Raw genomic sequence first — 22109 nt, 5'->3', positions numbered from 1 at the left:
CTTAAAAGTGGCTGTTGGAAAAGTCGAAAGGGATGAGGCTGACGTGGGGCGTGTTTCGCTTCTTTGCAAGAGTCAGAAAGGGAGCTGGGAGCCTTGCGGCTGGCCGCAGGGCCCCGCGCCTCGCCCCCAGCAAGTAGGTGGGGGAGTCGCCGCTGCCGGCAGCCCCATCCCGCTCCCAAGCCTCGCCCGCTGCGCCCTGGCCGCGGGCGCAGAGAGGGTGCGGGGCCCCGCCGTGCCTCCTCCACCCTACTCATTAACCTGCCTGCTCCGCTCCGCTCCGGGCGGCCCCAGACACGGGCTTCTCGAAGTAGCATCCGCGGCCCACCGGGTGCTGCCGCCTCCCGGAACCCCCGGCTCCGGGGGGCAATGAGGGGGCGGTGGAAGGGGCACTGCTCCTCGGGCATTACTTAGAGAAGCGAGACCGCCCCTCCCTCCCGCCGGCCCTCCCTCTCTCTCTCGCCCGGGCCCGCGCGCCACTCCGCCAGAGGGTAAGTTGGGAGTGTTTCACCCCCACCGACAGCTCTCCCTCCCTTTCCTTTTTTTTCCCTTCAAAGTTTTCTTCGGAGTCGGGAGAGAGGTGGGGGAGGAAGAGGGTCCAGCCAGCCTCGGTCTTTACGCTCTGTCTAATTTACCCCCGCCTCCCTACCCCTCCATCCCCTGCGCGCCGCTGCCCCTCCGGAGCAGCGCTCCAAACTGACAATTGGAGCGCGGCTCCTTTAAGAGCCCGGCTTTGCCTCCCGGTAGCTGAAGGTCATTAAACACAAAAGCTCTCAGCGCTGCGGTCCAATATAGCGCATGCGCCCTGCCCGAGGACTGGCAGAGAGACGGCAATATGGCGAGAATGCCTGGCAGCGGGGACTGTAACACCAGCGCGGGCGGCAGCGCCAGCGCCGCCGCCGCCGCCGCCGAGAACAATGGGGAGCGGGGCGAGGGCGAGCGCGGTGCGGGGGGCCGAGGCCGCCGCCACGGCCGCCCGCACTACTGCAGCGCGGGCGAGGAGGAGGAGGAAGAGGAGGAGGAGGACGAGATCCAGGAGGTGCAGATAACGGGGGACGAGGAGGAGGACGGAGGTGGGGGGCTGGAGGAGGAGGAGGAGGAGGAAGAGGAGGAGGAAGAGATGGGTCTGGACTGGGACGAGCCCCTGGAGCCCGAGGACTCGGCCGGGGAGGAGCTGGAGCCGGAGCCGGTCCATATGATCAATATGGACCAGAGCGCCGCGCTGGAGCCCGAGGCGCCGCCGCGGCTGCTGGCGCCCCGGGCCCGCGGCGGTCCGCCTGGGGACGGCGCCGAGCTGGACCCCGACGTGCTGCAGCGCCCCGAGCGGGCCCGGCTGAGCGAGAACACCCGGCTGGCCACCCGCTACGCCGTGCGCATCTTCCGGGAGTACCTGAGCGAGAAGGCGCAGAGCCCGGACTTCGAGACCATGGACAAGGGGGCGCTGTGCCGCGTGCTGCGCTCCTTCTACGCCGAGGCCCGCTCCAAGAGCGGCCAGCTCTACAGCAAGTCGTCGCTCATCAGCATCCGCAGCTCCCTCAACCGCTACCTCAACGAGCCCCCGTACTGCCGCACGCTCGACCTCACCAAGGACCCGGAGCTGCGCAGCGCTAACCTGACGCTGGCCGCGGTCATCCGCAAGCTCGAGGAGCAGGGCGCCGGGCCGGTGGTGCAGAAGCAAGCCATCACGCGCGCCGACCTGCGCAAGCTCTACACCTCCAGCGTCTTCAGCACCAACACGCCCTTCGGGCTGCTGAACAAGGTCTGGTTCGAGACGTGCATGTACTTCTGCACGCGCGGCCGCGAGAACCAGCGCGAGCTGGAGGAGGACTCCTTCGGGCTGGCCATGGACGAGGACGGCCGCAAGTTCGTCTACTTCAAGTCCCTCGGGCCCTACCACAAGTCGCGCTCGTCGTCGTGGAGCAAGAAGCGCGCCGAGAGCAGCGACGAGGAGAACTTGCCGCGCATGTACGAGACGGGCACCGAGTTCTGCCCCTACGCCAGCTTCGTCAAGTACCTGTCGAAGCGCAACCCCCTCTGCAAGGCGTTCTTCCAGCGGCCCCGGGACCACTGCAGCGAGGGCGATGTGACCTGGTACGAGAACAAAGCCATCGGCAAGAACTTGCTGGGCACCAGGATGCAGATGCTGTCCAAGGCGGCCAAGCTCTCCAAGACCTACACCAACCACTGCATCGGCGCCGTCTCCATCGCCACGCTCAACAGCATCGCGGGCATCGGCACCAAACTGGGCTCGTCCGCCCCGCAGGGCTGCTACGCCGAGGCTCTGAACGGGGCGGCTCGCCACCACTCCCCCCATCCCCCCACCCATCCCTCTCACCACCACCGCCCCCAGCCGCCCTCGCTGGGGAACACCTATATCCTCCCCAGAGACAGCCAGGTCGGGCCCGACGTGAAATCGGAGGCTGCGCCCAAGCGCGCCCTGTACGAGTCCGTGTTCGGGTCGGGGGAAATCTGCGGCCCCTCTTCCCCTAAAAGACTTTGTATCCGCCCCTCCTCGGAGCCTGTGGATGCGGTGGTGGTGGTTTCCGTGAAACACGACCCCCTGCCTCTTCTTCCAGAAGCCAATGGGCACAGAAGCACCAATTCTCCCACAGTAGTTTCACCTGCTATTGTTTCCCCCACCCAGGTAACCAAACCAAACTCTATGCATGAAATGTTTCTCTGGTACCACTTCGAGACTAACTCGTGCTAACTCAGGTCTGGGTTGGGGGGAAGTTTTTCAAAGTAGCAAATATGCTGAGTCGGATTTGATTTCACCCTTAGAAACTTAACTCTTGATGCTTTTCAGGACAGTTTACACCTAACCTTAAAGGCTGTGAGAGGGCAAGCTACCTAACAATCCCTGCTGCGCAGTAACGCTGAAAACGTCAAAGTTCGCAGAACAAAAGGGTCAGCTCAACCCTCGCAGCCTCTCTCCACTGAATGCCTGAGTTTATAAGGCAAAGAGTGCAGGAATACTGTGCATATAAATGAAGCAGTTACTTAAAATATCTTTGAATAAAGTAACCATTAAAATACTATATTACATATTCGCCCTAACTTATGAAGGTAGAAAAAGTTATAAATTATTAAAAAAGAAAACATGCCAATCCTACTTACTGTAAAGGGGCGGGTTTTGGAGAGACTGGTGGTTGAGTGCCAGTTTATACCGTAAGGTGTAATTGAATGTAAAGCAATGTTTGGGATGTAGTTTTCATAAACTAAAGTCACTTGTTAAAGTTATGGAAAGGTAGTATCTCCACTGCCAGCCAGGCTCCCAACTGGAGCATGCCCCATGGTGCCCAGCAGAGTGGGCACTGAAACATTGCTGTCTTTCCTAGCACCATGGAGCTCTCTGTCTAGGGGGCAGATAAGTGGTGGGAAGATAGACTACCGGGATAACAACACAGTAGTGTGGAAAGAACACCAAAGTAAGAGTGCTAGCCCAGAAGCTGAGCCACCTTGGGCAAGTCAGTTCACCTCTCTGGACTTCAATATCCTCAACAAAGATAAGGATACTGTTTTTACACAAAAATTATTTATTTCTAAGCACTTAGAATTCTGGGTAGAGATCGGGGTTTCGATTGGATGCTTGTCTTATTATTTTTCCTGGAGGAATATATTCATATTATTAAAACTATATTCATCTTTTGGGTACTGTGCTGTAGGAGCCAGAAAGCAGAGGTCCTTGGGAACTCTGCTCTATTCTCCAGGCAGGAGTAGCCACTGGGGGTTTTACAGCTTTGCCCTCCCTGCCATCCAGCAGAAGTAGGAATTTCAGCTCTAAGTTTGGAGGTGTAGTGCAGGCCTTTCCAGGAACAGATGTCAGGTACCTCTGTGCTTTTTCCAAAGTGGAAATTCCAGTTCTGGACACACTGACCCTTTCAAACGTTTGCTTGCTAATCAGCAAGCCTCAAGGCCAACCGAGAAAGGGGCTGTGAAAGGTACTATAAACACCGAAGTTCTCTAAAATACACGAGACCGGAGACTACGTGTCTTTCTGCACTTTTAGTGTGCACGGTAGTTTCTGACAGACCAGGAGGTGGTTTTAGGGCGTTGTAAGGATGGACAGGAGAGCTCTTTCTCCTCTTGGGAGAATTTGGGTTTGCTTTTTCTTTGAAAGCAGAAATAAACGATCGCATTCTTCTAAGAAAGTAAAAACCCTTAAAATGCCCTGGTTTCAAGTAGCACCTGATTAATTAAGCGTTAAAAGCCTAAGAGAGTTTATTAAAGTATCTATCTGCTTGAATTTAACAATGAAGCAGTTTGTCCCCTGGCATTTGTCTACTGGTTTCTTGACACCAGTGTCACATAGAATAATGACATAAGATCCACGAAAGATTAGGGGGGTTTGTTTAGTTGGCTTGGTTTTGTTCTAAGAATTGCAGTCACTGTCACAGTCTTTCATTTTAACTGAGTGAGATCAATCATTTCTGTAAACCTGAACACTGATTCTTTTATTCTTGAGTGATTGTCAGGTAACTCCCTGGTTAAATGTAGATATGAGGGTCCATATGTTGGTTATGTTATCATTATGCCTCTCAAACAGTATCTTAGCTAAGTCTCTTGCAGTTAAAACACTACAAAAAGTTGCCCTCTTTGCTTTCACTAATGTTAGGGTGAACATTTTTTTTATCAGCATTAAGAAGTTTAAGGGAACTCTTTAGTAACTCCTGTAGGACTCACTTTATGAAGTCTGAGCATTCTAAGTATGAAACAGGTGTTTAACTTAAATACAAAGCTGATATTAAACTTTTTCCTCCTGTATTTACTAAAATCACTGTTGAGGTTCAGGGCATTTCCTGGGGATTAATGACTGGCTGGGGTTACTGGCCGGAGGCTTTGCTTTAGGTCAGCAACTCCTTTGGCTGGTCATTAATCCCCAGGAAATGCCCTGTGTACCTCGAACTTCGGTCATTATCACTTAATTATAAACACAGGCTGTCTGACTTTAATACAGGCTAGACCCTCATCAAGGGGAGTGGCACTGAATTCCACTAAGGACCACTTGATGCTACAGTCCCACCCTGATGTTTGATTCTTTTGTAACATTGCAAGTTTCTCAAAAAAATGAAGAGCCTGTTACTATAAATGCATTTACTGTTTTTACTTGTTGAGGGTGTTCATAAGTGTATCACTTATGGGACTGGTTGAAAACTGAATGCACTCAAGGATTAATGAAGATTATGGAATTTGTGATTGTTTTACTCATGTGAAGTGCCTGGTTTTAGTTGGTTTTGGAGTGGGTGGAGGGCTTGGTGGTTGTGTTGGTTACCTTAACTGGTTCATTCATAAATTCTCTTGAAGGTCTGTATTCAAAGTAAGGGATGGTTTTAGTTCCCTCCCCTCCCCACCCAAGGCTGTTGTGATTTAAGATGATCCAGTTACTAGTACAACATCTAGCTCCCAGGTGGAGATAACGTGGTTCTATTTAAAGGCTTAGCACGTCCCATATCCTACCTCTTCATAGCTGTTCTCTTTGCATGAAAATGCAGCATTTTTCCTGCCTCAGTCGACGGTACTTCAGCCTAGATGGGATGATAGAGATCTGTAACTTTAGTCTTTATCATTTACAGAAAAAAGAATACTAGTAGGAGTTTAGATTCTAAATAGTATAGTTTTGTTGCTAAAGTTTTTATGGACTGTACCTTTCTCGGTACCAAACAAAAGTGTGAAAATTATCTCCCTAAAATATACTTGGCAGCATTCGTAAGCTTGTGACAAAGGTGCCTTCAGTTGGAGCTACTTGACCCTAACCCAGATTACTTCCAGAAATACTTTTAAGGAATTCTGTAAGTAGGAAATCTATTAGTGGAGAGATTCTGGGGTTGATGGTGCACGTCCAGTGTTTCTGTTTCATCGACTTCACTAGGGGCCAGAGTCTATCCTTAGAGTCTCCAAGCTGAAAATTAGAGCAGCTTCCCTGTGAGGCACACCCAGTGGTTCATGACCTTACCTTTGAAGAAGCCGGATACTTATAGCACTTGGGAAACCAGTCTTCATTCAGGTGCTGTCATGTGGGAAGGGAGAAGGAATATTCATTCTGTCTACTTACTAGAAAAAAACATGCATTTTATGTATTATTGAAATTATCACCAAAATCTTATTTTGAATTTGGAGACTAGGTGGGAGGGATACACTTTTCTTTTATTTTCTTAAAGATGGAATCAAACTTCTGTAAACATGACAGAAGAGTGTGTTTAACAGCTATGGCAATTATAGGTTATCTGGAGCAATTAGGATTAACCACCTTGTTTAAAGTGGGTATTTTCCTGATTTTTAATAATATTTTGTGGCTGTATTATTTTTTCTGATGCAGGAATGTTTGCTCTCCTTTACAGAAAGTTCAAATTGGTGAAGAAACTAAATGGCATTAACATAAGTGTGGAACTTTTTTCATTCATTCAGGAAACAATTACTGAGCACCTACTATTTTGGCTTTGGTACCAGGAATCTTTACAAACTAATCATTTTCCACTTGGCAAGTAGTCTCATTGGCAAGATTTTGGCCTCATTAAATATTAAAATGAGATTAAAATAAGGTTAAAAGGTGATGAAAGAAATCTGTAGTTTTACTCTTGCATATTCATATTGCAGTGAGTACTCAGGTGTATTATTTTAAATTGATATGAACCTACATATATGTCAGCTCACTATCTATCATATCTGATCCAGGAAATAGAAAAAGAAGTATTTGCCACCAAAGGAGAAAGTGGATGCCATTCATCTCGAACGTAAACCCTGATTTAAAATCTGGTTCCCCTAACAAATGTCACCTAAAAGGCCATCCTCTCATCATTGTAGATGGATTTCAAGCAAGAAGACCCCCTTCTTCAAATAGGACTGTGAGTTGTGTGTGAGACCTCTTAGGTTTTCACCTTGATTTAGGCCAAAGCTCCACTTCAGTGATTTAAAAAAAAGTTCACTTTCAAGTTATCTTTTGGTATCTCCACTGCCATTTCTAAAGCAGAATCGATATAGGAGTTGCTTTGTGGTTACGTATGTTGAAAATCTTAGGACCGAACATAAACTAGTAATCTAGAACTTTTATTTCTAGAACCTATTTTACTCCTCTTGATTGATCATTCACTGCATTGTACCAATTGGTCAGGATGCTATTTGAAAGACTTCTTTGGAGAATTTAGATAGGGGATAGGTAGTGGGAATTAATTGGTCCAAAAAGGGAGATTGATTGACTTCGATAAATGAAAATGAAAGAAAATGGAGCTTTAGAATTTGAAACCTTGTGCTGATAAACATTTTTATTTAACACTAGTAATATTCTAAAGAAGCTGAATTCAACTCAACCATTGTTTTTTGTTGTTGTTTTTCTTGGCCCCACTGCAGGGCATGAAGGATCTTAGTTCCCTGACCAGGGATCGAACCGTGCCCCCTGCAGTGGGAGCAAGGAGTCTTAACCACTGGACTGCCAGGGAAGTCCCTCAGCTCAACCACTGTTACCTGAACCTCTTGCTACCTGCTAAGTACTGCCAAGAGGAGCAGGATTCAGTTTTTGCCCTCGGTCAGGGTTTGCAGAGGACGGGCTTCCAAGCTGAAGTGATTCTCTGCTTGATGCATGAACATCACAAGGGAAACAGATGAACTTGTAAAGTTTTAGGCTCTTTGGGTTTCCAGATTTGTGAAAGTTTCTCTTTGCCTTCTCTTTCAAGAGAGGATGGTCTCTGAATGGTATCGAGTCTTTATAACAGAGATTGAGCTTCTATATGGTCTAGAAATAAATGGACATTTAAGCCATTCAGGATATCTCACTAATAGCCGCTATGGGCTGAGATTGAACCTGCATGTGAGGGGATATTACCTAGCGCCCATGGCTGTGACCTAGACACTGGACCCCAGCGCATCCTGTCAGATTACAGGAGGCCCAACCTAATTAGACGTGTTTTAGGTTTTCAGTAATTCTGTTCAACACTTTTTTTTTTTTTTACTGTCAGCCTTTCTTCCTTTCAGCTTGTGCTATAACAATCTGACAGAGCCTTTTTTTCCTTAAAAAAAGATCCATTTATATCTGACAGCAAACTTTCCTTTGTGACTGATTTTTTTTTTATTCATATCCTATCCTAAATTTGTCCGCATCTTGGGTCACAGAATCTTCAAAACAAATGGAAGTGGGAACCATCTTCCAGTATTTGAAGGCCAGAGTGTCTGAGCTTTAATTGTAGTTTTTGTCACAGCAGTTTGCTCTTGGGCAGCTTTGCAAACCCCAGTGGGAACTTCCTTTTTCTGGGAACCCACTACTTTCTGAGATTTGTGATTTGTGTTTAGCAGTTGGAAACAGTTCAGCTCTCGTGGGCCCTCCAGGTAGTTAGTTCGGTTGTTTTTAATATGGGGGGGAGGGGAGCGAAGGGGGAGGGGAGCGGGGGTGGGGGGTGGGGAGAGGGTGCGGGGGAAGTATAGGGAAGTCCCTCAGGCGTGAAGGAGCGGGGATGGGGGGCGGTAAGGGTCTCCTACGCCTGGAACCCTGGGAAACTGCGGGAACCTGGGGAGGCCTTGGAGGGAAGCCCCGGGCACCATCCAGGGCCGCTCAGTTCTTCCCCCATCACCAGCCCCATCTCTACCTGAGTACAGACATTTGAAACTCATCTTTGTAATGCAAGCCTTTCCTGGGAGTGTCTAGACTCCCTTCACACCCTGAATTACTGCTTTCCCCTGATCACCTGGCAGTGAACCCTGGCAGATGGGCGGTTTGATCCGGTCAGTAAGGAAGGAGGCAAAAATGTGCTACCTACAAAGGGCTGACAGATTTAAGAGAGGTTAGGCTGTAGGCTTCTGGGAAGAAAGAGGAATTTGGAAAGGAATGCTGGAGAATGACAGAGATAAGTGTTGCTTCCTTTGTGATAATTGGGTTACCGAATGTCAAGACTAGTTTGGAAGCTTGTAATTATCAATTTCTAGTTTTAACTACATGTCCCCAGTCCAGGGTAACTCACCCGGTTCAGTCCACGGTCTCACCACTCAGTCCCCATCCTTCCTCTCTTAACACAAGACAAAGGGAACTGTTATTTTTAGCACCGGGTCCCATAAGGGCTCTTTCCACCACGTTTCTTAAGCTTGTGGATTAGTTTTGATACCTAAACTTGCTGTGGCTTTTGCCATGTAGTTTTTGGTTTGGGGGTTTTTTTTGGCTGCGACGCGGCAGGCAAGATCTTAGTTCCCCCACCAGGGATCGAACCCACACCCCCTGCATTGGAATCATGGTCTTAACCACCGGACTGCCATGGAAGGCCCTGCCATGTGGTTTTTAAGGAACTTACACAGGTGAACTGTTTCACCATCCTGGCTTCTTCACTGTTCTGGGTCAGGGAATGGACATTTGGACCAGATCCACACAGGAGTGAAGTGAGGGAGTGTGTGGCCCCGAGGCTTCCGTTTTACTGGGCTACAGTCCAGAGACAAACGTGATTCCCTCCTTGAAGAGTCTGATGTCAACTGTCCCAGCCTCTCTCACTGACTCTGTAGTTAGGAAGTGGAATGTCATCATGAATAATAGCCAAGACGAACAGAGGGCTTTAAAGTGGTCCCCCCACCGGCAGCCTCTGCATCGCTCAGGAGCAGTGGGCTACTTGGTCTCCTTTAATCTTCACACAGTCCTTCAAGGAGTTATGGTTATTATGTCCATTTTACAAAGGAGGAGTCTGTTAATAGATGTTGACTTAATTTACTGAAGGTCCAACAGCTGGTTAGTGACTATGCTGGGATTTGAGTCCAGAACTGTCAGATTTCAGAGTCTGCTTTTAAATCCATGGTCTGTTGATTCCAAAATTCTTAACTGTTCAAATAAAAGAATCCATTAAAGAGAAGATGATATAACATTAGATGCATATCACTGCCTGAGGTGCTTTCCTGGAGCAACTTAAGAAGCGCGAACTTGTTAAAATACAGCAAAAAAATTGGGAACACAGAAGAATATTTCCAGTGCTTAACATGCTTCCAATTTGCTGTGTGTGGTCCCAGCCTCTGACGAGTTTGGGGACAGTATCCACCTGTTTTGAGAAGCCCCATCATATAGAACATGTTAAGAGTAGACTCCAGGGCCTGACTGCCGGGGCCAAAGCTCAGCTCTGCCCAGAACCAACCTGGTCTTCAGTTTCCTCCTGGGTCAGATGGGGACAGTGGTCATACTCACCTCCTAGGGTCGTCAGTGTTAAATGAATTAGTGTTTAAAAAGTGCTTAAAACAGGAGTGCTCGATGAACATTTTCTATCATTTTATTATCTTAGCACAGAATGTTTGACATATGAAAAACGGCTGACCTTGCTGATATAAAGTCCCAGTCTCCGTCTTCGGTGTTTCTCTTGCGAATAGGTCGTCCAGGTGCTGTGCAGGGGCCTTTCTGCCGTGTCTCCTTCTGGGGTGTCTATTGCCTTGGGCCAGTAGCACCCCCTGTGGTCTCCTAGGAGATGGGCAATCTCAGGAGGCCTCTGGCACTGTGGCTCACCCAGGCCCCCTCCCTCTCACTGTCACCTCAGACAGCCATCCAAGTGGATGCTTTACACCAAAGCTGGTTTTTCTACCCTCTACTTTTCTTTGAGACTTAGCTCCACAGCTTCTTCTAAGTTTGTTCTACAGACCCTTCCCATTGCTAGAGGGGGTAGGAGGCACTCTCTGAGGGGCATAATTGCCGCCCAAACTCCAGGGGATTCACAAAAGTTGGCTTAGAAGGAGATTGACAGCTTTTCACAAGAGTAAATATTATTTGGAATGGTTTGGGATTAGGGGAGCAGTCATAATACTGGGGTTCTTAAAACATTATGAAGGTCGTTATGGCAATGACTCGTAAATTTTTGGGGGGGTGTGTAATTCAGGTTGTATTGCTTATTATGTCATTCCATACAACTTTAAGTAAACAGACGTTGAGAAAATATACTGGAAGTATTAAACAGATGATGGCAGTATTGATGAGAATGTTCAAGTATTTTACATAAGGTAGTAAGAGGCACCGCTGCCACTGTCACCCCCCCTCCGAAATTTGTACATTTCGTATAAAAAGAGTAAAAATAGTTCATTGGCATTTAACTAGCATTATTCTTTGTAATGACTTTCATAAATTTTAGTTCAAGTATTCTAGAAGTAGGGCCTGTATTTGGCTAGATCTTCTGTTATATTGTTTGCATTTCCCTAATGCATAATTGGATTATATTTTTCTAATTCTTTTTTTTTTAATTTTCTAATTCTTGACTTCTGTCTTGGAGACTATATAAAATCAATAGAAGTTTTACTTGAAGTTGATGTGTACTAATATAGGCTTTGAATAGGCTGCAGAATCAGGGTAGTTGGTTGGTGTTCTGATGCAGCATTGCTGACCAGTTAATGACCTCTTCTGACTTGTTCTCAGTTTGACAAAGTGAGCACTCTTATAAAATAGAAACAATTGCTGTAATGATGCAGGGATCTATCACCTCTAATTTAGTTTGCTTTTCAAATAATCACAGTATTCAGCCACCATATTCCCAGTAGTATAAGTTTGTGGGTTTGAGAATTATATTAATTATATTAATTAATTATTAATAGCTTTAATTAATAATTCTATTAATTTCATTAAGCCAGCTCATCTGGAATGTTGGTTTCTATTTTGTGACATTTTTTTCTGACAAAGTTATATATAAATAGATTTTAGATATTTTCTTTCCATCTTGAACAAATATCTCATTGTTTTTTACTCCAGAAAAAAAAAAAAGAGACTGGCAGAAAATTTATTTTACAGTGGAAAACATGTTGCTGCAGAAACACACAGACCTAAATAAAAGTGTAACAAGAATATTAGAAAACAGATTATGCTAGCTTCATTCTCTTTTCTTCTCAACGTGGTGTTCATTCACACGTCGAATTTTTATAATTAACAGTAGGATATTCATAGTGCTGGTGATTTCACTATTTTCAGGGTTATTTTACGGGTGGGGTGGTAAAGTTCAAGGTATGTTTCTCAAGTTTATGTTTTTAAACTTATGAAGAGGATCGTGGAATCCTAGATCCTATTCATAGCATTTAACTACTATCTCAAGTGATGTATTTTAGAACCACCTCTTGGGATGTGAGTGATGATCTGAGAACAGTCAAGATGAAGGAGACTGCTATACAGAAAAACTCTGAAAATAGGATTCATTTATTGAGCACTTACTGTGTGCAAGGGCAGGAATTTGGAGGTAAAGAATAACTTAGAAATAGTTAAGAGAAGATTCTGGAGAAACGACAGTGGGAATACCTGGGGCAAGTCAGAAGGAGGACCCAATGGAGAGGACGAGGGTCTTGTACCATCTAATGACTGTTAACGAGTAAAGCCTGGGTAGTAAACAGTGTGTATTACTTTCTAAGAAATGGGACCGAAGATGGCCCGACCAAACTGAAAGACTAAACATTTAAGCCTTAAAAGTGTGTGAAGAGACAATGTAAAAACTCAGAAGAAATAAAATCTTACCTTGTCAAAATGTAAGCCTTTTCCTTGCTGTGACATTGATCTCTCTTGGGAAGGCCTTAGTATACTATTTTAGATGTCCCAGCACGAAGTAGGCTGCCACAGCTCTCTCCATATCAGCCCCTCTAAATGTTCACCCTGTGTTAATCCACGTGTTTTAAGACTGAGCATTTATGCAATAACCCAAAGAAATTCAGAACTGGTACTGTGTCCTAGTTTACATTTCAGTTCCAGCTCTTTGAATTACTAAAGCCTGGCTCCTTTGGTACCCAGCAGTATTTCTTTCACATCTTGAGTCTGGGACCATACAATGAGTAATCAATTACTAAGGTACATGAGAATAGTGCTTAATGATTTGCAAATGGCTTTCTTGTATGTGACTTCATTCTAAGGAAGCTTTGCAGGGCCCTTTGTAGTGTCAGGTACTGGGTTAAATAGATGGTGCCGACATAGATAAATTCCTTGTCCTTGGAGGACTCAGTCTCGTGGAGGGGGCAGACAAGTAACCTGAAAGATAAACCCCGATGTGTGATAACTCCTGTGATACTCTGTACACACAGTATAAGCAAGCTGAAGGGGGAGGGGAGGAACTGTGATTATACCCATCCTACAGATGAGAAAAACTGACCCTCAGAGAGGTTAGGCAGTTTCTCAAGTTCACCTCACCACTGAGGAGTGAAGTTCCAAGTCCAGGTCCAGGCCTCTTATACAGTGCTACTTTGGGGGCCGTCATTTATAGCTGAAGTTTTGTTTTGTTGGTTTTTTTGGCTGCACTGTGTGGCTTGTGGGATCCTAGTTCCCCGACCAGGGATTGAACTCACACCCTCGGCAGTGAGGGCACAGAGCCCTAACCACTGGACAGCCAGGGAATTCCCTAGCTGAAGTTATAAAAGCAGTGCAGTTAGGCATTAAAGGAAGAAAGAAAAAAAAAGGACCCTGAAGCACAAGCATGTGGATGGATGTGTCTTTTAAAACCTAAAAGAGGCTTAATGTGATTTTCATGCTTTTGGTGTTTCAGGAAAATCCAAGGGAACATTCTGGATTAGGGTGAAATAGAATGGCCCAGCACAGGTTCCAGACGTCAGTGACTGACAGCTCTAGCCAGACTGACTGGGGGATCTTTCCTTACAGTGAAGCCCAAGCTCCTGGAACCCTTTCTGCAGTGGTTGAGGGCTGACCCCCACGGGGCGCTGCACGGTTCTGTCTGATCCCTGACTGGTTGGCAGTTGAAGACCAGCTCCCCAAGGCCTTCAGTCTTTACCACTTCAGCCAGAGCACTTAATTAAAACAAAAAGTGAACACAGCTCTGATGCAGATATGGCTAGTAAAAAGAACCAATAAAAATGACAGTGAAGTGCCCGCCAAATGGAAGATGTTAGTGACACTAAGGCGCCTCATGGGGCAAGTCTGTACCTCTTGGCACAGGACGACAGGCTGCCCACGGAGGCTCTTCCTCACAGCGGCCCTTGGCCGCCAGCTTCCGCCCAGACTGCACAGGCAAGCTGCCCGGGCTCTGCCAACCTGGGGCGACCCGACTTCTTCCTGCAGGAACATCTCTGGGAAGTGGCCACCACTGACATGTAGCCCTTTTCGCTGGTGACAACAGATAACACAAGGTTTCAAGGATACTTTGGTGACATGGGAGCAAAAAGGAGACAGAGAAAAGGCACAGGATCAGAAAAGTAAAGGGGAGGGAAGTAGCCAAGGTACCTCCAAGCTTACTGGACATCTGGAGCAAACTCAGCATTCTCCATCAGTTCTAATTAGACTTACCAAAGGGTAGACCAAGTTAAAGCTAAGAGAATAATAACTCTGAATTACCCTTGGGCAAGTTAACTTAGTTTCCCATCTGTTAGATGGGAAGAATGGGAATCCAGTTGTTCCTCGGTATCCTCGGAGAATTGGTTCCAGGACCCCTGCAGATGTTCAAGTCCTATATGTAAAATGATGTAGTATTTGCATATAACCTGCACACACCCTCCCTTATACATTAAATCATTTCTGGGTTACTTATAATACATAATACCACGTAAATGCCATGTAAATAGTTGCAAATACAATGTATTATAGTTATAAACACAAATACTATTATAAATACAATGTAAACGTTATGTAAATGCTGGTGCATGGCAAATTCAAGTTTTGCCTTTTGGAAGTTTCTGGAATGATTTTTCCAATATTTTCGATCTGCGGTTTGTTGAAACTGTGGATGTGGAACCCATGGATATGGAGGGCTGACTGCACTCCAGTTGTGAGTGGTAAAAGCCCATAGTAAGTGCTCAATAACTGACAGCTTTAAAAAATTTCAGTTGGTTAGAGATTGCTGACAGGCTAGAGGAAAAGCAGAGGGATTGTATACAACTTCCAGCTGACCCTCAATATTCTCTTTTAAAGCTAAGACAGTGGATCCAAAAAAAAAAAACCCCACAAAATATTTATAAACACAGGTGAAAGAATGGAAATATGCAAAGAAACCAGCTGGAGGACCCACATCTATGGTAAGAACGAAATAATGATAACCAAAAGGCAAATAATAAAAGAGAAAAATGCGTATTAAATTCTAGGTATCCCTGTTTAAGCCAGTGTATAACTCACTGAAGTATAAAAATAAAATTAAATCTGCAATCTTTTATTCTCTCCTTTATACCATGAAGAGGATAATTTAAATATATATAAAGTGTTTAACGGATTAATTTTGGACTACCTTTTAAGTAGATCTTAGAAAAAAGTTGAAATGACTTACAAGTATTGACAATATGTCTTCAGTGTTCAATAAAACTATCCATCTCATTAAAAAATACACAATTTGATTTCTTTTAATTATAAGCAATAAATTTATAGAAATTGATCTCTTTTTATTTATAAGTTTCATTAGAGTGTCATGATTCCAGTAAAGTATATTCTAAATTGATTTGAATAAACAAAATATCTTAATCGTATAGAATATGGAACTGAGATCTTTTAAACTTTTATCATTAAAAACAATACATGTGACCAGATGATAAATTGCAGGTTTTGTTTTTTGTTTTTTTTTTAATAATAGTTTTAAAAACATTCTCATGGCCACTTTACAACCAGAAAATATTTCATCCAGATACAATAAAGAATATGAAACTTTCTGGCAATGTATTAAATAGAACAGTGGCACTCTTTGTGTCAAAGTGCTAATTTGAGAGAGATTATGTCATGCTTTTAACTCTCTTTTCCGATGTGGCAATAAAGTACTTGCTCAACTGACATAAATCATCAAATATTTCACATTTTAGTCTTAATTTAGTTTAGACCAACAAGTTTAGAAATGAAGTCAGTAAATATTATTTGCATCATGAAGTATGAATTATAATTAGAATATTAGCCTTCAATGCATTGCCTTTACCAAAGATACACATCTCATTCCTGAAGAATTCGTCCCCATGATCCATCCAGTAGCTAACACATATGTGTGGAACTTGTTACCGTACATTCTCAGCATACATGATTCGATCCAATCGTATAACAATCTTGTACCCTAGAAAGATTACGTAGCCTGCCCCAGGAAGTTCAGTTAGTAAATGGCAAACTCAGGGCGTATCCCAGGGCTCTCACTTGACCATTTATTCAACAAATACTAATTTTTTGTTTTTTTGACTGCGCCACGCAGCTTGTGGGATCTTAGTTCCCCGACCAGGGCCCTCAGCAGCGAAAGCGCAGAATCCTAACCACTGGACTGCCAGGGGATTCCCATCAACAAATATTGAGTACCTACTATGTGCCACTGACGACCCAGTAAAGAACAAGACAGAAGGTCTCATTTCTCATAGACTTGACATTCAAGTGGGAGAGACACATTAAAACCAACAAAACTATCATTGAAATAGGCTGAAGTGACTGGGCGGCTACTCCCTCTCCATCAGTTGGGTCCCACCCACAGAGGAGTGGGCCACACACACTGAGCACACGGGCTCTCCTAATCCCAGAGGAGGCTCTGCATGAGCCGCAGATGGACCCGTGACTGGTCTTGTCCACTCTTCCAGGTACAGGTGGGCACTTTTAAATCAGACTTACAGTTTCCCTAACTAAAACATTGGGTTGGCCAAAACGTGCGTTCGGGTTTTTCCCGAACGCACGTTTTGGCCAACCCAATGTTAGGGGAAGGACGGTAACCTGTATAGAACAGGTCTTAGTATCGTTTCTTAAGAGCTCAGGGTGGACAGCACATCTGAGCACCTCAGCTTGTTAGGCAGGGAGGGGATACGGAAGTCCAGAGAGATGGGTAGCAGAATCTGATCCAGAGTCAGGAAGTGCTCCTTATTCATAGGCTCAGAATCTCCTTCCTGGTCCACAAAGCCCCCTCTTCTCACTTGCTAGGCTATGTGTAACCCTTACGATGTGATAGTTTCAGACTTTATTCAGTTGATTCCCATCCTGGGCAAGGTTCTCCCATGCCTTCGAAGGACTGGGGTCTTTCTCTCAGGGACACATTTCCCCACACTGCCTCACTGAGGATACCTGTCAGAAAATCTGTGCTTTTCTCCCCACTTCTATACTAGAAAGCATCTAAGGTATTATTGATGGAATCAAAAGAAAATATCAACATGGGTAGGCACTTGTTAGTCAGCACTTGATGCTGAAGGATCGTGGGATTAGCATTTGAGAGTGAGATCACCTGGCATGGTTGCTGGTTACTGCCCTCACCTCACTGGGTGTTAGTCTAACTTACCTAAACCAATTTATGAGAAGTCCTTCTTGATGAGACAGGCATTACCGGAATACCTGGTCAGGTGATCTTGAGAATCCCTTCTGCCCTAAGAACCTATGATTCCATCCTGGCAAAAATGTCTGCAAATCAAAATTTTACAAATCAAGTGTTTGTAAATTAGATCGCAATTGAAAGACACTGAGTGAATTCTCTTTTGGAGCCCTCATTTGTCCTCGATGTGAATTCCGTTATTGGGTCAGGCTGTTTAAAGTTAACCATACCTTGGTACACTTTCTAGTGTCTGTTGCCATTTCTGGTTGGGATTTATGTTTCAAGGATGTATGTCTTTTTCTACAATATTCAACTTAATGTGATGTATAAAGTAGCGTATCTGATTTAATGTATCTCAACCTGTGGTTGAAATTTTCTTACTGATTTAGGGTTGTTTTCTCTTTTATTTGCTGTATGCAGAGTAGCCTCTCAAAAACTAATGGTTGAATATTTTTAAAAGTGAGAGTTAACACTTTCATGATTTTTATTCATTGGACCCTTTGCATAAGGACCATTCCTGGGACGTTGCTTCCTTTTCTCACTGCTCTATTCTCAGTGCCTGGCACAGTGGTTGGCACATTTTAGGTGCTCAAAAGTATTTGTAGAAATGAATAAAAATATTTTGTAATAACAATAAAGGTGAATTTATAATCTTTGCCCTCCTAGCCTTGAGCAGAACGGGTCTAAATATTTTACTCTCATTTGAAAAAATGAAAACATTCTTCAGCTGTGAAGGTTAGAAATAAAAAGCTCCTCCAATGGCACACAAGGAAAAAACGTTTCCTTAAATATGTGTGGCACACCTACTGTGTGCCTGGCACTGTGCTCTGCTCTGAAGGTCAGACGATTAAGACAGTGCCCTGAAGGTTACATCGAGTTCTGTCCTGCATATGTTGCAGAAGCAGTTTGTCCTCTTCTGTTGATTTCTTAGCACACGACGGGGATCACATACAGCCAAATAAATCAGCAGCTAGGTTAAATGCGGTGGTGGTAGCAGTGCCGTCCTAGTAGAGGTGCAGGCCTGGTTGGTGAGTTGTGCCCTCTGGGGATGACGGTGGGGCGAGACGAAGATGGACTGGCCCCGAGGTCACCACACCTGGACTTCAGCTCCTTCTGTGCTTTAGGTCTGGACTAGTGTTCACCTCTCCACCTCAGGCCTACTCAGGTTTTCTTTTCTTTCTTTTTTTTTCCCCCCAGAGCCCTCATTTCTCCTCTGCCTTTCCCTGGCTCAACCTCCAACCCCATAACAACTGAGAGAAACCCTTTTACAAAGGAACCCGTTTGATTCCGTAGAATCATCCAATGTGTAGTATTTGCTCAAATTATAGAGTTGACGGTGCACAACTGCGAAATTCTTAGGGAGGGGACTCCAACTTTAGGGGGTCAGTGTTATAATTTGGATTTAGGGAAAAGAGTTCCTTTTGCTTGTCTGTCTGTCCGGTTGTCTACGTTAGGCTTTTGTGGTTATTCTGCCTCTTCTTGCTCTCCTATGTTAATTCTATCAATATTAGCATGTATCATATACTATATTAGGAAATATCAATGACTATTGTCACTAATACCATTTTTCTTTTTTTTAAATTTTACTTATTTTTGGCTGCGTTGGGTCTTTATTGCCGTGTGTGGGCTTCTCATTGTAGTGGCTTCTCTTGTTGCAGAGCATGGGCTCTAGAGTGCACAGACTTCAGTAGTTGCAGCGCATGTGCTCAGTAGTTGCGGCACATGGGCCCTAGAGTGCAGGGGCTTCAGTAGTTGTGGCACGTGGGCTCAGTAGTTGTGGTGTGTCGGCTCAGTAGTTGTGGTACATGGGCCCTAGAGCGCGCAGGGGCTTCAGTAGTTGCGGCATGTGGGCTCAGTAGTTGCGGCACATGGGCCCTAGAGCACAGGGATTTCATTAGTTGTGGCGGTCGTGGGCTCAGTAATTGCGACTCGCGGGCCCTAGGGCATGCGGGCTTCGGTAGTTGTGCGTGGGCTCAATAGTTGTGGCTCGAGGGCTCTAGAGTGCAGGCTCAGTAGTTGAGGCACACGGGCTTAGCTGCTCTGCGGTGTGTGGGATCTTACTGGACCGGGGATCGAACCCTAGTCCCCTGGATTGGCAGGTGGATTCTTTTTTTTTTTTTTTTTTTTTTTTCGGTATGCGGGCCTCTCACTGTTGTGGCCTCTCCCGTTGCGGAGCACAGGCTCCGGACACACAGGCTCAGCAGCCAAGGCTCACGGACCCAGCCGCTGCGCGCCATGTGGGAGCTTCCTGGACCAGGGCACAAACCCGTGTCCCCTGCATCGGCAGGCGGACTCTCAGCCACTGTGCCACCAGGGAAGCCCTGGCAGGCAGATTCTTAACCACTGTGCCACCAGGGAAGTCCCATTTATCTTTTATGAGATTTGATCGTGGACTCCAGACGCCTTTTGATTGATCACAGGTACAGAAAATAAAATCAGTGCCCTCACAGTTATTTAATTCCGTTTGAGAACGTATATCTGTTCTGGCTTAGTCACAACCTCCTTGGGTTACGTTTTCTTTTAAACTTAAAGAATACTGTCTGAGAGGACAAAGTACAGTTAATAAAGGGATATAAACCAAACTGCCTATTTTTCCTTCTTGGTGCTTTTTTTCAACTTACCTATTTCTCTTGGTTCTTATTCTCCTTTGGGCTTTACTCTTAGTTTTCACTTCAAGGGGGTGTAGAGAGAACAGAGAAGGGAAGAAGGAATTTGATCTGAGCGACGTGGTAGACACAGGGAGGTGTGTGAGCAAACACCCCTGATGGGAAAGAGCATGGTTCATTCCAGAATATTGCAGAACAGAAAGGAAGTCTGTGGGCTTTGTGCATAGGGTGATGGGGAAGGGGTGAAAGAGAAAGCTGAAGGGTTCGGCTCCAGCGCTGTAGCATCTAGACTGTGTTAAAGGTTTCAAACCTCATCTGTGGTCTGGGCAGTTGTGGAAGGGCTATAAGCAGTTGTGGAAGGGCTGTAAGCAGGACAGGATTCAACTTATTTGCCTTGTTTTGTTTTGTTTTGTTAACAAGTTCTCTTTGGTTGAGAGATGTGGACCTTGGATTGCAGAGGAACTAGAGCAAGGGAGAGGTGACAGTGTCCAGGGACTAAGATAGCAGTAGCGGGAGGGGGGAGAAATAGATGGTTCCCAGAAATATATGGGTGGTGTACTCCACAGGACATGGAAGTCGGTGTCGGGGGGACAGGAGTTCAGGTGATGGACAGGTGAATGGTGGTGCTACATATTGAAACAGGGGCCCCTGCGGCGGGGGAGCCCTGGAGGTAGATGGTGAGTTCTGCTTGGGAGTTGTTGGATTTGAGAGGCTCTGGGACACTGGAGGGGAATGTTGGCTAAGCAGGTAGATAAACAGGTCTGGCAAAAGTCGTCTGGAGGATAATATTTGGAAGTTCACCAGTTTGTGGATGATAATTGAAGCCACTTGGGGTGGATTATTTTGCTTTAGAAAGAAATCCTAGATGGAGAATAAAAGAGAGCCCTAAGAAACTTGAATATTGGGTAGAAAGGTAGAGAAGGGGCTTGCTGACATAAAGCCAGGGGCGCGGGGCGGAGGGCACTGGTAGGTTGTAGTGTGTTGGGACCAGAGGGAGTAGTGGGCTTTGTTAATGTGACTGAGATTTCTGGTAAGATGAGACCGTGGTATACATCTTCTGGCTTCTCTGCAGAGCAGTTCTGTGGTGGGCAGTGGGCAGAGGCCATATGGAGGGACCCGAGGGAGGGAAGAGAGGCGAGGAAAGGGGAACAGCTGGGCTGCTTTCAGGTTTGACTGTCCAGGAGAGGGGTCAGGAGAGCGGGAGCTGGAGGGAGCTGAGGCTGGAGACAAGTTTGTGGGGGATTTTATATATTTTTAACATGGGAGACCCATGAGCATGTTTACATGCTGATGGGGATGGGGAGGAGTCGATAGCAGGAAGGAGGGGGCGGGGGGGTCCCCGAGGACAAATGAGGTGGCTGGTTTGGGGTGGTCTTGTTAATATTTTATGTACTTTTCTAAAATCACAGAAGGAAAACACTGACCCAGGTTAGACGCAGATGACACTGCTACCTCAGCTCCCCTGCCGGCCCTCAAAGCCCCTCCTCCTTCATCTGGCCCAGCGTGCTCCCCAGGGAGTCTGAGATCCTGGCTCCCACTTCAAGGGCGTTCCTCATTCAACCGGAGAACATCTTTTGTGTTTTAATTGAGTCAGTGACAAAGTGGAGGATCACATTCAAGGTAGGGGCCCATTTTATCAAAAGGAAAGCTAGATAAAATAGGAACACTCCGGGCTTCCCTGGTGGCGCAGTGGTTGGGAGTCCGCCTGCCGATGCCGGGGACGCGGGTTCGTGCCCCGGTCCGGGAAGATCCCACATGCCGCGGAGCGGCTGGGCCCGTGAGCCATGGCCGCTGAGCCTGCGCGTCCGGAGCCTGTGCTCCGCAACGGGAGAGGCCACAACAGTGAGAGGCCCACGTACCGCAAAAAAAAAAAAAAAAAAAAAAAAATAGGAACACTCTCCGAAAATGTTTCTCAGCCAGGGAGGGAACGAACAAGTTGCACGGGAATGAACGTGCTGGGTCTCAAGTTTCGTAGCATGAAGATGGGCGCTTTTTGGCATCACTTGAACTGATGTCGAGTATTGCACTGGCTTTTTTCTAGGGGAAAAATTACTGTGACTTGCAACAAGTGTAATTTTTTTAATTTGTTTTTTTTAATTGATAAACTTTATTTTTTAGAGCAGGTTTAGATGCCCAAGGAAACAGAGCAGAAAATTCAGAGAGTGCCCACGGATACCATGTCCCACACAGTACAGCCTGCCCCACTATTGATGGTACGTTGTTATAATTGGTAACCCTCCACTGACACCTCCTGAGCACCCAAACTCCATAGTGCACATTAGGGCTCATTCCTGGTGTTGTACATTTTATGGGTTTTGACAAATGTCCAATGACATGCATCCACCATGTA

The 22109-nt window shown here is 45.8% G+C and overlaps 1 protein-coding gene across 4 annotated transcripts in view; it reads left to right on the top strand.

The window, feature by feature from the left end:
* Positions 1 to 325: 325 nt before the first annotated feature.
* The window catches only part of KCTD1 (potassium channel tetramerization domain containing 1), a 90397-nt gene continuing 68613 nt past the window's right edge, over positions 326 to 22109 (top strand). Inside the window, exons 1-3 of one of the 4 annotated variants that reach the window (XM_082641728.1) lie at positions 415 to 488; positions 21169 to 21379; positions 21878 to 21972. In XM_082641728.1, coding sequence (XP_082497854.1) covers positions 21889 to 21972 — 84 coding nt within the window. In that variant the 5' untranslated portion in view covers positions 415 to 488; positions 21169 to 21379; positions 21878 to 21888. Of the gene's footprint in view, positions 489 to 1105; positions 2642 to 21168; positions 21380 to 21877; positions 21973 to 22109 lie in introns of those variants that run through there. The other 3 variants (XM_082641731.1, XM_082641730.1, XM_082641727.1) reach the window with 3 other exon arrangements.

The sequence above is a fragment of the Mesoplodon mirus genome (genome assembly GCF_964341445.2).
Source record: "Mesoplodon mirus genome assembly, chromosome: 13".
NCBI lineage: Eukaryota > Metazoa > Chordata > Mammalia > Artiodactyla > Ziphiidae > Mesoplodon > Mesoplodon mirus.
Note: the sequence above shows the minus strand (reverse complement) of the source record. Positions and strands in the feature narration are given on the sequence as shown.